Genomic DNA, 12,443 nt, shown 5'->3' on the forward strand with positions numbered 1-12,443 from the left:
CACATTTGCTCACGCGAATGCGAAAGGGGATACACATAATTAAAGACACAGAGCAAATCAGCCTGTTAGAGATACCGCTAGTTCACCCTCCCCCCAAAGGGCGTAACCCAAGATAGCGCCAAAATGAGTTCGCTAAAGTACATTGAGAACAGCATCAACTCCAACATTAGAGTTGACGGAAGAACCCTGTCGACGTACAGAACCATCGAAATAAATAAAAACATTTTGGTATCAGCAGATGGAAGTAGCAGCGTTATGAATGAAGAGAACAATGTAATTTGCGGCATCAAGCTATCCCTTTTAACCCCCAGCTTGGACGCGCCGGACGAAGGGGTTATCAATCTGCAGATAGACTGCCCCGCATCGGTAGTTGCAAATAGAATAAAAAAAGATCATTTACAAATTATGTCGTCAATTATTTACGACTTATGCTTAAAGAACAATATTGACCGGAAAAAAATGTGCATTTTGCCATCCACGTTTGTTTGGGGAGTTGACATAAACGTTATGGTTTTAAATGCCGGAGGGGGACTGCTGGACATCATCAGCATGGCCATCTATGTAGCTCTCAAGGATACCGTCGTCCCCGTTGTGAAACCCAAAAAGAAAATCGACGAATCGAACACCTTTCACCATACAAAATGTGCAGACTACCAAGTCGAAATTGTTGAAAATCAAAAAACGAATTTTCCATACGAAAATGTACCCATATGTGTCTCCATAGGAGAAATAAACAACAAATATGTGTACGATATGTCTAAGGTGGAAGAAGAGTTAGTTGAAAATATTTTCGTCGTCGCCGTTACTTCAAGTGGGAAGTGTGTAGCATTTCACAAGTTATATGGCATATCTATGGAGATCGCTTCGATACTAAATATGACGGAAAATTCCTCCAGAATTTCGCATCACCTTTTTGAGAAAATTAATGAGGCAATTGCGAAAATAGAAACTAGAAGTGTCCTTGTCTAGGGTGCACAAAAAGGATGGTAACGTTTGTTCGGGAGTTGTTATGCCTCGCTCCGGTTGGGTGTAACCATCGTTAATCCGCAGAGCCAAGATTTGCACACACGAAATGGCTAGCTACACAGCGCTCCGCATTTTAGCCCACTCACGTTTACCAAGTTGGTCTCATTCGTTGTGAGATTCGCCGTTTGGCTAGCACCTTTTGATTTTTTTAAATCACCGTTTATAGAAAAAGTGGTGATAAAAAAAAAATTCTTCTAAAAAAAAAAAGTTCTTCTAATAAAATAGCTGTAAAAAAAATACTTCCAAAAAAATAGCTGTAAAAAAAATACTTCCAAAAAAATAGCTGTAAAAAAAATGCTTCCAAAAAAATAGCTGTAAAAAAAATTCTTCTACAAAAATGTTGTAAAAAAATAGCTAGTCTCCCTCGAAGAGAGAGCTCGCCACACATTTTACCTGAACAGCAGCGCACATACGTTGACCGTTGTTCTCACCGTGCATACATTAAACTATCAAACGTATGAACGAGTCAGAAAATAGCTGCACTTTTTTACCGGGAGCTAGCCAGCTAGCCATAAATATGCAACGCAAAACAGGAAAAAAAAAAATATGCAGCCAAACGTAAAAATCAACATGTGCGAAATGTTTCATCTTTTGAAAGTTACATCACAAATGTATATTTAGCACACAATTTAAAAAGAACATGACTAAGAAAATTGATGCAGCCGGAAGTATCACTTAAAAGATATGTATCTATTTGTTTCTCACGCACGTAATTATAAATTTAATTTACTCTCATGTGAGAAATGCTTCTCAGTTTTAATCTTGTTTCATTTGCAACCCGTGCACACATAGGTACACGTGGCGTGTCTATGCATTTGTATCTCTTCTTTTTTTTGATGTCTTTTTTTTTTCTTCTTTGCCTTAAATTTCCACACGTTTTTTTCACCCATTTTTGACCCAAACTGTAAACAAAATAATTAGCAAACCTTCAAGGCCATGTTTAACGGCTTTAACACCCTTGAGATAAAAAAACAAAACGAAACAAACATACATTTTTTTCCTACAAAATTAACACCCGTTTTGAGAAGCTTTTCCAATAGTCGCTACAATGAAGAAAAGCTTCGCAGCATTTTTTGCCTGCCCCCTCATCTTTAACGCTGCGTATTCCTTAAGTCTAAGCAGCGTGAATGAGCATTTTTCCGACCATTTGACCAGGGATAACAGTGACGAAAATGGCAATTTAAATTTAATGCAAAATAGCCCCCCTCACAGAATTAAACGGAGGTATAACAACAATTTAAGCAATGAATCAGATAGTGCCATGCAACCCGGTGAAATGCGAAGAGACGGTTCTGTATACTTATATTTCACAAACCATAATGCACATTTAGAAGGAGATTCTTCACACGATGCTACTGCAGTGGGTAAAGGCAAAAACAACTTCCAGCGCGCACACAGAGGTACACCACCTAGCACGGAAAAAAAAGCTGTAGGTGATAGCACCCCGCGGAGGAAAAAAACGCACGGTAAGCACAGCACTTGGACTACAAAAAGTGAAGAACAACAAAAAGCACGTTCTGTTCGAAGTAAAAATGATGTTAAAAGGAACGGCACTGGGAGGGCATTATCTAGGAAAGGTGCCCCACTCAGCAAGCTTCAACTAACCAATGTTGAAGACGACGTGGTTGAAAGCGGGGATGAAGGCGATGATTTCCCAAACGTGGATGGCGACTTAGGTGATGACTCCTTCGACAATTTGTTTGGCGGTGACGATGCGTTTGATAATTTGTTTGGCGATGATGATACGTCAGACAATTTGTTTGGCGGTGATGATGCGTCAGACAATTTGTTTGCCGATGACGATCCGTCCGACAATTTGTTTAGCGGCGATGATGGAGATAGTTTGATGGACACCACCGGTGACTTAGGTGATGACTCTGCGGAGAGTCTGCTTAACGGTGAAGAGTATAACTCGATGGACGATTTGGGCGACAATTTTCTAAGCGAGGACGGTAGCGACCGCTTGGTGGATGCCGTCGAAGGGGACCTCGGCGAAGGTTCAGTCGATAATTTGTTCAGCGAAGAGGAGGACAGTTTGGCGGATACCGATAACGACTTAGGTGGCAATTCGGCAGATAATTTGTTCAGCGAAGAGGAGGATAGTTTGGTGCATACCGATAACGACTTAGGTGACAACGATTTTGCGGATAATTTGTTCAGCGACGAGGGAGACAGTTTGATGGATCCCACCCAAGGCGGTCTTGGTGGTGACTCCATCGACAATTTGTTTACCGATGATATTGATGTTGATGGCGATAGCGATGATAGCGGCGGTGGCTTATTTAGCAGCCTGGGGGGTGATATACAAGACGAGAATTTATTTTACCAGGATCACTACCAGTCAGATAATAGCGGAGATGCCTCACTTGGCGACGCTGCGGTAGACTCTTTAACTGATGAGGAGAGCGTGTTAGGCAGCATCCGGGATGACCTACCCGGTGATAACCCATTGGACAATGTGCGTTCTGAATACAGTAGCCGTGGCGGTAGTGGCAGCGGCAGCGGCAGCTTGCGTACATATGGCAAAATGAATTCCCTAAGGAACGACTTACTGAATGGAGCGGCGGATGCCAGTGCCTACGACGAGTTAGACGGAAGAAGCCATGTTGATGCAAGTGAAGCGACTAATTATGGCAACGAGAAAGGAGACAGTTCTGCGAACAACAAAAGGGACGTCTTCATTGATAATCCGGGTTTATCCAACAAAATGGGGAAAAGTACCAAATCTGATGATAGGGGGGATGTCCTACCTAGTAGCAAAAGAGAAGTAGTCATGGTAGAGCCACTAATTTCTAGTAGCAAGAAGGGAAACCAAGAGAAAACTAACAAGGGTAATATGATGAACTCCAACCAGAGAAGCGGTTCTGCCCCCACAGTGGATTCAAAGGGGGGGGACAACTTCTCAGGCGCTTCAAGCGGTAGCAATGAAGGGAATGCCCTGGGAAAAACCGCTACTAAGAAATCGGCAAGTAGTGGCCAAGCCGACCCTAATGGTGCGTTGAGCCCGAAGGGTAGGGCGAGTCCCGCGGAGAGGGGCGGCCAGGAATCGCCAAAGAGCAGCAAAAAGGACAGCAATAAAGACAGCAAAACGGATAGCCAAAAGGACAGCAAAAAGGACAGCAAACCGGAAAGCAAAAAGGATATCCAAAAGGATAGCAAACAGGATATCCAAAAGGATAGCAAACAGGATATCCAAAAGGATAGCAAACAGGAAATCAAAAAGGATAGCAAACAGGAAAGCAAAAAAGACAGCAAAAAAGACAGCAAAAAGGATAGCCAAAAGGACAGCCAAAAGGACACCAAACAGGGGAGTATCAAGGGAATCGAAAAGGAAAGTAAAAAGGACATCAAAAAGGAAAGCAAACAGGGGAGTGTCGATGGCAGCAACAAGGGTAGTGTCAAGGGCACACTAGACAAACGAGACAAAAACGACCGCAAGGAAAAACCCACTACTAATAAAAATCCAAATAATAGCCAAAGTGGCACTAACGGTACACCGAATAGTAACCGAAAGAATGACGCAAAGGAGAAGCCTAGAGTTGAAAAGGAATCCACTGCACAGGAAAAGGTAACCACTAGCAGTGAGGATAGCAAACGGGGCACTTCCAAGAGCACGGATAGAAGCCATCCGGATGGGAAGGTGGGCACTAAGGGCGCACCAACAAGTGCTGGCAGCACTAGCGGTAGCGGAGGCAACGGAGGCAATAGCGGTGGTGGCCAAATGGACAAGGGGAAGGAAACTGACGCAGGAGGAAAGGCCATTCCCAGCAAGGCGAGTGACTCGAAGGGCACGGAAAAAAACACGGTGAAGAGTAAAGACGAGCCTAAAGGTGAAGGAAACTCAGCACCCCCCGTCGAAAGGAGTGGTACCAGCAGGGGCGTCACTACTAAGGAGGGACCCCACATTGAGGAAAGACCCCCACTAGACAGCGTTAATAAAAGGGGCAACACAGGAGAGGAAAGCGCGAAGGAGAAGAACAATTCTGCAGAGGCGTCAAGCAGTGTACGCGATAGAGGCAGTGTGGTTAGCAGCGGCCGTGGGGGCCACCTATCAAAGGAACCCCCAAAGGAAGCCCCAAAGGAGCCCACTGCACTGCCGACCCCCATCGGTGAAACCATAAACATAAAAATAATAGCCAACCCTAACTATGAAGTAAATCAAACGGAGGGGAAGCAAAAAAAAAAACGAGATACTCATCGCAAAGGAAGGGGGAAAAAGAATCGACCGTCGTCCAAAAAGAGAAGTGGCAGAAGTTACAATGCAGACAGGGGAGAAACCCGGAGGGATGACTTGAGCAGCAGTGGAAATTTAGGAAATGCGGAAAGGAGTGAAGATTCGCCAGCGGGACGAAGTGGTGTGGATCCTAATTTGGACGTCCATCTGCGCAGCAGTGGGGAGCAGGGTGGTAAACCCACTTCGCCTGAGGGGGGTGCACACAGTCGAAGCGAAAGCCCATCGGAGCTGTCCGTCTCCATAGAATTGCCGCACGGATTGAGTGAAGTCAAAAAGGCAGCAGCGGTTATGATCCCGCAGGGGGGACGTGCGGAGGAGGAGAAAGAGCTAAGCCTTCTCCAGATGCGCGCCGAAGAGGCGAACGAGTTTCGCGGCGAATCAAACGAGTCTGGCCGCGAATCAAACGAGTATGGCGGTGACGCGAATGATCCCCAAAACGAACCCATCTTAGAAAAAGCGAGGGAAGATAAAAACCTAGAAAGTTTCGGAGAAGAAGAAACTGTGGAAAATATAGCGTCAATAGAGCACCCCCTAATTAGGAGGAAGAAAAATATAGTAAAAAATGCACGTAAGGTGTATGACCTAAATTTGTACAACTGTACCTTCATAGAGGACTGGGACTTAAATCATGAGTACATGGATGAAGAGGGTTCGCTGGTGAAGTTAAGTGGGTATGTTTTTCAAAACGTGGTGAATTCAGATTTGATGCCAACGGCAAATATAACCGACTGGAAGTTAAAAGGGTCGTGTGATTATGATAAGTATGTGTGTGGGGCTTTGGGCTATATGAATAATGTGTACAGTAAGGGTGAAAGGGTTATATTTGAAGGTCGGGTGTATGAGGCCACCAGCGATGCCTACGGGACTCCGAGGGAGATGGAGAACGTGTGGGTGGAGAAGACGGATGACTGTTACGATTTTTAGGATGGCCTGATTTGGGAGGGGGGCAAGTGCGAGCTCGTCAGGGGAGGCACTCCTTATACGCACGAAGTAGCAGTTTGCCGTTTCGGTGGAGCACTTTGATTTCGCCACGCCTTTCCCCCTTTTGCAGTTCCTTTTCGCGCGTCTTCCCTCGGTATGCACGCCTTTCACTTGATCCGAGGAGACGACATGATAGGGTGCATCTCACGGTATCGCTCCGTTTAGCCACGTTGCAAATGGCAGCACGGGGGTGTGCCCCTTGGTCTGAGCCATAACGGCGCACCCCGGCTGCGTCCGCCTGCTAACGGTGCATGAGGGTGTGCACGAGTGCATCCATTCATACGTACGTACGTAAGTGCATTCATATGTGCATTCATACGTGCGCATGCCCTTTTTGACCAGCCCACGTCCCGCGTGGCGCCAAACTGATTAGCCGAAGTGAGCTTCGCGCACCTGCACAATTCGTTGTAGCGTTTTGTAGTAGACACGGCCGAGCGGTAATCTGCAAGCATAAGCGGTGCACGCGAGCACAAGTGGATGCTTCAACCCTGCCGGCCATCACGAGGTAAAGCTTTTCCCTGAGAGAGTACTACTAGGCAAAGTTGGCTACACCATAAAGGGGAATATGAGGTGGAGGAGGCAGTCGGTGTGCCTTTCCCCAGAGCAGCGTTCCTTCTTTTCACCCTCCCCCCCGTCCAGCCACAATTGCAGGGCATGCACCTGAGTATGCATAGAAATTTCCACAGCGTGAGAAATCCTCTTTTGCTTTGCTGACGGCACAAATTGTGGGCTAATTTTTCCATGTTGCAACCCCTCAGGGAAGTCCACAGCTTCGAGGTGGTTTTTTTTTTTCTTTAAGGCACGAAAAAGGATGGAAGTTTTTAATTGATCCTACATGGTGAGGAATGGAGACATATTGGGGTTCATTAGGGAAGAAAAACAAAACACACAGATATTTGTGTGTATACGAATTGGGACAAAGGGGGATGCATAAACGAATTTGTAACTTCAAATCAGTTGTGTGGCCATCCGAATGGAGGTGTGACCGCTTATCGTCCGTTTGGTCACCTAAACAGAGAAACATTTGGGGCTACTACCCACATGTGAGCAGTAATCCCACATGAGAGGCGCCCCCCTCGGCGGCATCACACAGAGGCCACCCTGGAGTGCGAAAAGATGTCCAAGAAAAGCGGGTCGTTCTTAATCTGACTGAAGGTCCCAATGGAGCATATCCTGCCCTGGTCGACGATAATAATTTTATCCATCTGTGGTAGGATGTTCACCGAATGGGTGACGTAAATGATTGTTTTCTTAGCTAGTACCGTGTTGATTAGGCTGTATACCCTTTCCACGTTGGCCTCATCTAAAAACGAAGTGATTTCATCGAATACATAAATTGGGGTGTCTTTTATTAATGAACGGATGAGAGATATTCTTTGCCTCTGACCGGATGACATGGAGCTGTTTTGGATGCTTGTGTGAAGGTGCTCTGGCAGGGAGCGTATGAACTGAGTCAAGTCTAGCTGTTCGCAGAGTTGGTTTAGTGTGTCGTTTATGAGGATTAACTTGTCTTGCCCGTACTCCTGCAGAAGGGCGCAGTGGGCATGGTCCTTCAGCTGGGCTGCCTCGCTGTTCGGGGTCGCTTTGGCTTCACCCGGGTGGGTGCTCGAAGTGTTTAGCGTGTTGCAAGTTTCGCGTTGGCTGTGGGCGGCTTCGTCTGGAGTTCCATTTGATGTGCCTTCCCCTTCCTTCGGACGGGTTGACTGGTCGGTGCATATCTCCCTCCCCCCCATGGTGATAACCCTTGGAAACTCCCGCTTGCCCTCAATTTTTACGGGCAACACAGCGTAGAGTAAGTTCTCGTAGAGGGACCTATTCAGCAGGCAGCAGTCCTGCTCACTAACCGAGATGATGCACTTTTTAAAATACGTTTTGTTCATATGTTTTAAGTTATATTCGTCAATATATATGTTCCCCTGATAGTCGAACTCTGTGGTGAGGAGCTTCCACAGGGTAGACTTCCCCGCCCCGCTCTTGCCTATGATGGCTACCTTTTCCTTTTCCTTTATTTCAAAGCTTATGTTTTTCAGGACCTCCTTCCTCTTGCTGGCGTCGAATGCGTTGTAGGCGAAGTGCACGTTTTCGAATTTGAGGCTCCCGCGGGGGTTCCTTGGCCAAGGGGCACCAACGGTGGGGGTTCCCCCTACTTGGCTATGCACTTCTGTAGAAACGTCGTCCCCCTGTGCGGATGCCCCCCCATCCCGCTCTGCACCCCCCACGGGAGCGAAGTCCACAATTTCGTAAATCTTCTGAAGACTCAGCTGGAGAACGCCGAGGTCCTTTTTCAATTTTAACATCCCGACAATACCTAACCCTAACATGCTGGAGAAGGCAATGAAGGAGACGAGCTGGCCATGGGTGATATTCTTCTTGCTCAGTTCGCTTCTTCCAAAGCATAGGATGGAGCAGATAACAATGTTGCTTCCGATGTTGAGGAAGGAATAAAAAAGGGACTCCCAATTTGTGTACCTCTCATTTAGTCTGTTCATGTATTTTAAGTTTTTACAAAAAAAGCGATTTTCATAATAATCATTTCCAAAAAATGAAATGACATTTTTTTTTTGCAAAATGTCTGACAGTCTAGCCATTTGTTTTTCTTCACAATTGGACGCCTTCATTTTAATGCTTTTGAGTTTTCTCAAAATTAGGAGGACGAGAAGTCCGTAGGAGGGCACCACCAACACACACAGCTTCGTCAAGTAGGGAGATATGCACACCATCGAGATGCTTCCCCCCAGGATGGAGTTACCATAGCGAACCATTTGTGTGATGGACGTAATCAACTGCTTGGCAGAAAATTTTATTTCGTGAAAAACGCAGTTGAGGAGATGGTCAGGCGATTTGAGCGATTTGAACCTTTCGCTATTTTGTGTGACGATCGTTTTATGCACCTTCCTTTTTAACCGATTCTCCACCTTCTGAATGCACTTGTTGGTGAAGTATATTCTGAAGTAGGACGCTACCCCTCCGCAGATGAAGTAGGGCAGGAAGCAGAGGACGGCGTGCGCGCCTCTGTCCGGGGTGCCCAGGAACAGCTTGTTTAAAATTCTGGTCTTCTGCACGAGGGTCGCCAGGAAGTTGCACTTGGAGGGAGTCCCAATGGTGCTTCCGTCGATGCTTCCTCCGACGCTTCCTCCGACGCTTCCTCCGACACTTCCACCTGCGCTACCACCCCCATTAAGCCCGCTAACCGCGGGTACCCCCCCCTCTGCGAGATTCACCGTCTCGACGCACTCCCCCATAATCTTCGGGTAACTCAAGTTCGTGTACGCATTGATGGCTAAAAATGCGAAGGCGATGGTGAGCAGCGTCTTTTCCCCCTTCGTCATGTCGGCTACAGCTCTTAGAAGGAAGTTCTTTCTCCCTTTTGCGGCTTCCCCCTTCGCGGATGCTCCTTCTTCTGCCCCTCCATCTTTAGGTTTGCCCTTCCTCGAGCTGTCTTGGCCATGAATTGAAAACGCCGCGTAGATGCTACTCAGGATTTTCCCGGCCACCCCCTGGGCCTCCTTGGCCTTCCGCAGCGCGTTCCCCATGTTGAGAGTAGCGGCAGATTTGGAGCCACTTCCACGGCGTCGCTGCTAAGTCGATTTGGAGCCACTCCACTACTTCCTCCGCTGCCTCCCCCGACGACACACAAACTTGTCGAGCAGGACGTTGTACCCGAAATAGCGCAAAGCTATTCACATGATAAACGAGCCTGCAGCTGTGCACCCCTGTTCATGTAGAACACTTTTGGAGGCAAAACTACAAACGGGGAGAGGAGCCACATGAGGGTGCAAATTAAACAGCCCCAAAAGGGTACAGCTGATGTAGCACTGCTGTGGGGGGGGAGCATACACAACAAAAAAAAAAAAAAAAGGAAAAAAAAGAAATGTGACTTGTCAACAAATGGGTGAGCACTGCTAGGTAGAAAAATAAACAAAAAAAAAATAGAACGAAAAAGCAAAACAAAAAAACAGAACGGAAAAATTCGAAGCGCATTAATGTGAAGAGCGAACGGGCCAACTGCGTGGGCACATTTTTCCCACCGCGTTTGTGCCAGTTCGCGCAACTTAAAAAAAAAAAAAAAAAAAAAAAAGAGTTTTCGAAAAAAAAATATTTCACTTGGAGGACAAACAAATGGGCCACACGGAGTCTAAGGCATTCGTTTAGCAGCTAAGCCGGAATTATAATCATTTTTAAAATTACGCTGCAGAAAAAATTCCCTTTTTTTTTCTTTTTTTACACTGCTTCGAAACATTCCGCGCTTCTTTTCCGCAGTAACAATTTTCCCCCCCTTTGAGTGATGCCATTGGTGAAAATTTGAGCAGGCCAGTGGCTCCACAAATATGCCCCTAACCCTGTTGACATGCCCTCATTTAATGGCCAAACAAAGGAATGTCCCTCATGTGCGTGTGGTTAATTTTTTCCACTTGCAGCGATGACCATTTTGTGCGACTCCCCCGCCGAAGCATAGAAGACCCCTTCTCACGGGCATCACTTGGAACTTACTTGCCGCACGAAAATAGGAAGGTGCGGACATTCCCGTTGCTTTTATTTAAACGCTCCTTACGTGTGCCGACGGAGTTACACCTCCCTCGCAAAAGGGAAAGAATCGCAGATAGGCCTCATAGCGCACGCGTCAACCGAGTTTAACCCATTAGAATACTCTCGCATGGGTTCACCTGTGCGCCGATAAAAATATTCTTCGCGTAAGACATAATCCGTGTCGCGCTTGAAGTGCTTCTGCGTGGGGACGCACACGGTTCGAAGCAGCCCCGGAGGAGGTGCAATCGTGAAGGGAGAAAACAGAAGGGGGGGTTTCCCACAAGTATATCACAACTCACAGTGTTAAAGGTCCCCCCCACCCACACGCTGCTAACAACCCCGTTGACAATCGGATCACCGCAGAATGGCGGAGAAGGAAGCGAAAAAGGAAGCCATCGAAATAATTTACGAAATTTCGAACATCCTAAACGTAAACCTAGACAAAGAAACGATCGTCATTTTGATTCAGCTGTGTGAGTATGGCGTGAGTCCCAAGGTGCTTTCGCACATCATTATTCAGTTGAAGAAGGAAAAGCAAAAGTTCCTCCAAAATTTGAGCAACAACATGGGAAACCTCAAGCAGGGCAACACGTAGCCACGTCCCCCTGGGGTGTTAGCAGTTGCCATTTGTACCCCCCTCTGTGTAGGGACACAATCCCCATATGTGAAAAAGATGTGAAGGAAAAGCGGGGGTGATACTGCCAACCTGTGTAGCCTCGATTTTTCTTCTAAAGCGTTAACTTGAGCAAAGTTGCTGCGGCGTAGTAGAATGACGCTCATTTATTCCCACCACTTCGCCGCGTCACCATTATAAATTTTTTTTGTATAATAATTTGGCCATTTTTGTTACGAACTTTTTTGCCATTCTTTTTTTTTCCTACGCCAATGTGAATACTAACGTTGCTTACAAGGGAGAAATGACCCCCCGTGGGAAAACTTTACCACCGGGAAATGGAAACTCGCGGAGAATTTCGCCAAATGGGGGGGAAAAGTTCCAACACTTCCAACATTTTTGTGAAGCTACTTCGTAAATGTGCGTTGCAAATACACTTCGTTTCATTCTGCTTTGGTATGCTTTATTTTTTCCCCCATGCCTGTCGTCCTTTAAAAAAAAAAAAAACAAGTGTATCCCCGCGTGTACACCTCGCACGTCAAGGGGGCCATGTGCATGCTGCTGTGTGTCCATGCATACACACTCGTGGGGCGGTGAAGCAGCGAAGTGACGAAGTCACGAAGTGGCGACGAAAAAAGGAGGCGCACGAAGCAAAGCAACGAAGCAAAGCAGCGAAGCAAAGCAGCGAAGCAAAACGATTTTGCCGCCACTCAGCCATGCCGCGCACGCAAAGTGCAAAGAGCATTTCCCCCAAAATAGCCCCCCCGCGATTTGGAAAATCGGGAAAAAAAAAAAAAAAATTGGTCAAACGGGTGAGCAGATAGCCGCCCGGAGGAGTACCAACTCGCAGAAACACTTCCCCTTTTTACACGCGAGCGGGACAGACTTTGTCCTAAATTGGTGAGAAATTCGCATGCATGTGTCAACTGCAGACTTTTTTTTTTTTTTTTTTTGTTCTGGAGCGAAGAACATTTCCTTGTTCTGGTTACACCCTCGAAGGGAAGGGAAGGAAAAAAAAAAAAAAAAGCAAAACGAAATGACCAAAATGAGTACTGAAAAAGG

The 12,443-nt window shown here is 46.5% G+C and overlaps 4 protein-coding genes across 4 annotated transcripts, besides 6 other annotated features; 3 read left to right on the plus strand and 1 right to left on the minus strand.

The window, feature by feature from the left end:
- Nucleotides 1-123: 123 nt before the first annotated feature.
- PVX_082925 (exosome complex exonuclease, putative) lies at nucleotides 124-1,854 on the plus strand (the record flags this gene model as incomplete). The annotated part of the gene is made up of 1 exon (XM_001614134.1): nucleotides 124-1,854. One exon carries the CDS (start codon nucleotides 124-126, stop codon nucleotides 967-969), a length of 846 nt encoding a protein of 281 aa, XP_001614184.1. The 3' UTR covers nucleotides 970-1,854.
- Nucleotides 1,855-2,074: 220 nt separating this feature from the next.
- Nucleotides 2,075-6,184, plus strand: PVX_082920 (hypothetical protein, conserved; the record flags this gene model as incomplete). Its single annotated transcript, XM_001614133.1, has 1 exon — nucleotides 2,075-6,184. One exon carries the CDS (start codon nucleotides 2,075-2,077, stop codon nucleotides 6,182-6,184), a length of 4,110 nt encoding a protein of 1,369 aa, XP_001614183.1.
- Nucleotides 3,904-3,949: a microsatellite.
- Nucleotides 4,480-4,526: a microsatellite.
- Nucleotides 6,185-6,743: 559 nt separating the features above from the next.
- Nucleotides 6,744-6,789: a microsatellite.
- Nucleotides 6,790-7,326: 537 nt separating this feature from the next.
- PVX_082915 (ABC transporter, putative) lies at nucleotides 7,327-9,774 on the minus strand (the record flags this gene model as incomplete). The annotated part of the gene is made up of 1 exon (XM_001614132.1): nucleotides 7,327-9,774. One exon carries the CDS (start codon nucleotides 9,772-9,774, stop codon nucleotides 7,327-7,329), a length of 2,448 nt encoding a protein of 815 aa, XP_001614182.1.
- Nucleotides 8,500-8,523: a microsatellite.
- Nucleotides 8,706-8,735: a microsatellite.
- Nucleotides 9,775-10,349: 575 nt separating the features above from the next.
- PVX_082910 (hypothetical protein, conserved) lies at nucleotides 10,350-11,874 on the plus strand. The gene is made up of 2 exons (XM_001614131.1): nucleotides 10,350-10,535; nucleotides 10,660-11,874. The coding sequence occupies exon 2, from the start codon at nucleotides 11,133-11,135 to the stop codon at nucleotides 11,361-11,363; it is 231 nt and encodes a 76-aa protein (XP_001614181.1). The 5' UTR covers nucleotides 10,350-10,535; nucleotides 10,660-11,132; the 3' UTR covers nucleotides 11,364-11,874.
- Nucleotides 11,875-12,249: 375 nt separating this feature from the next.
- Nucleotides 12,250-12,310: a microsatellite.
- Between the last annotated feature and the right edge of the window lie 133 nt (nucleotides 12,311-12,443).

The sequence above is a fragment of the Plasmodium vivax genome, chromosome 12 (assembly GCF_000002415.2).
Source record: "Plasmodium vivax chromosome 12, whole genome shotgun sequence".
Taxonomy (NCBI): Eukaryota; Apicomplexa; class Aconoidasida; order Haemosporida; family Plasmodiidae; genus Plasmodium; species Plasmodium vivax.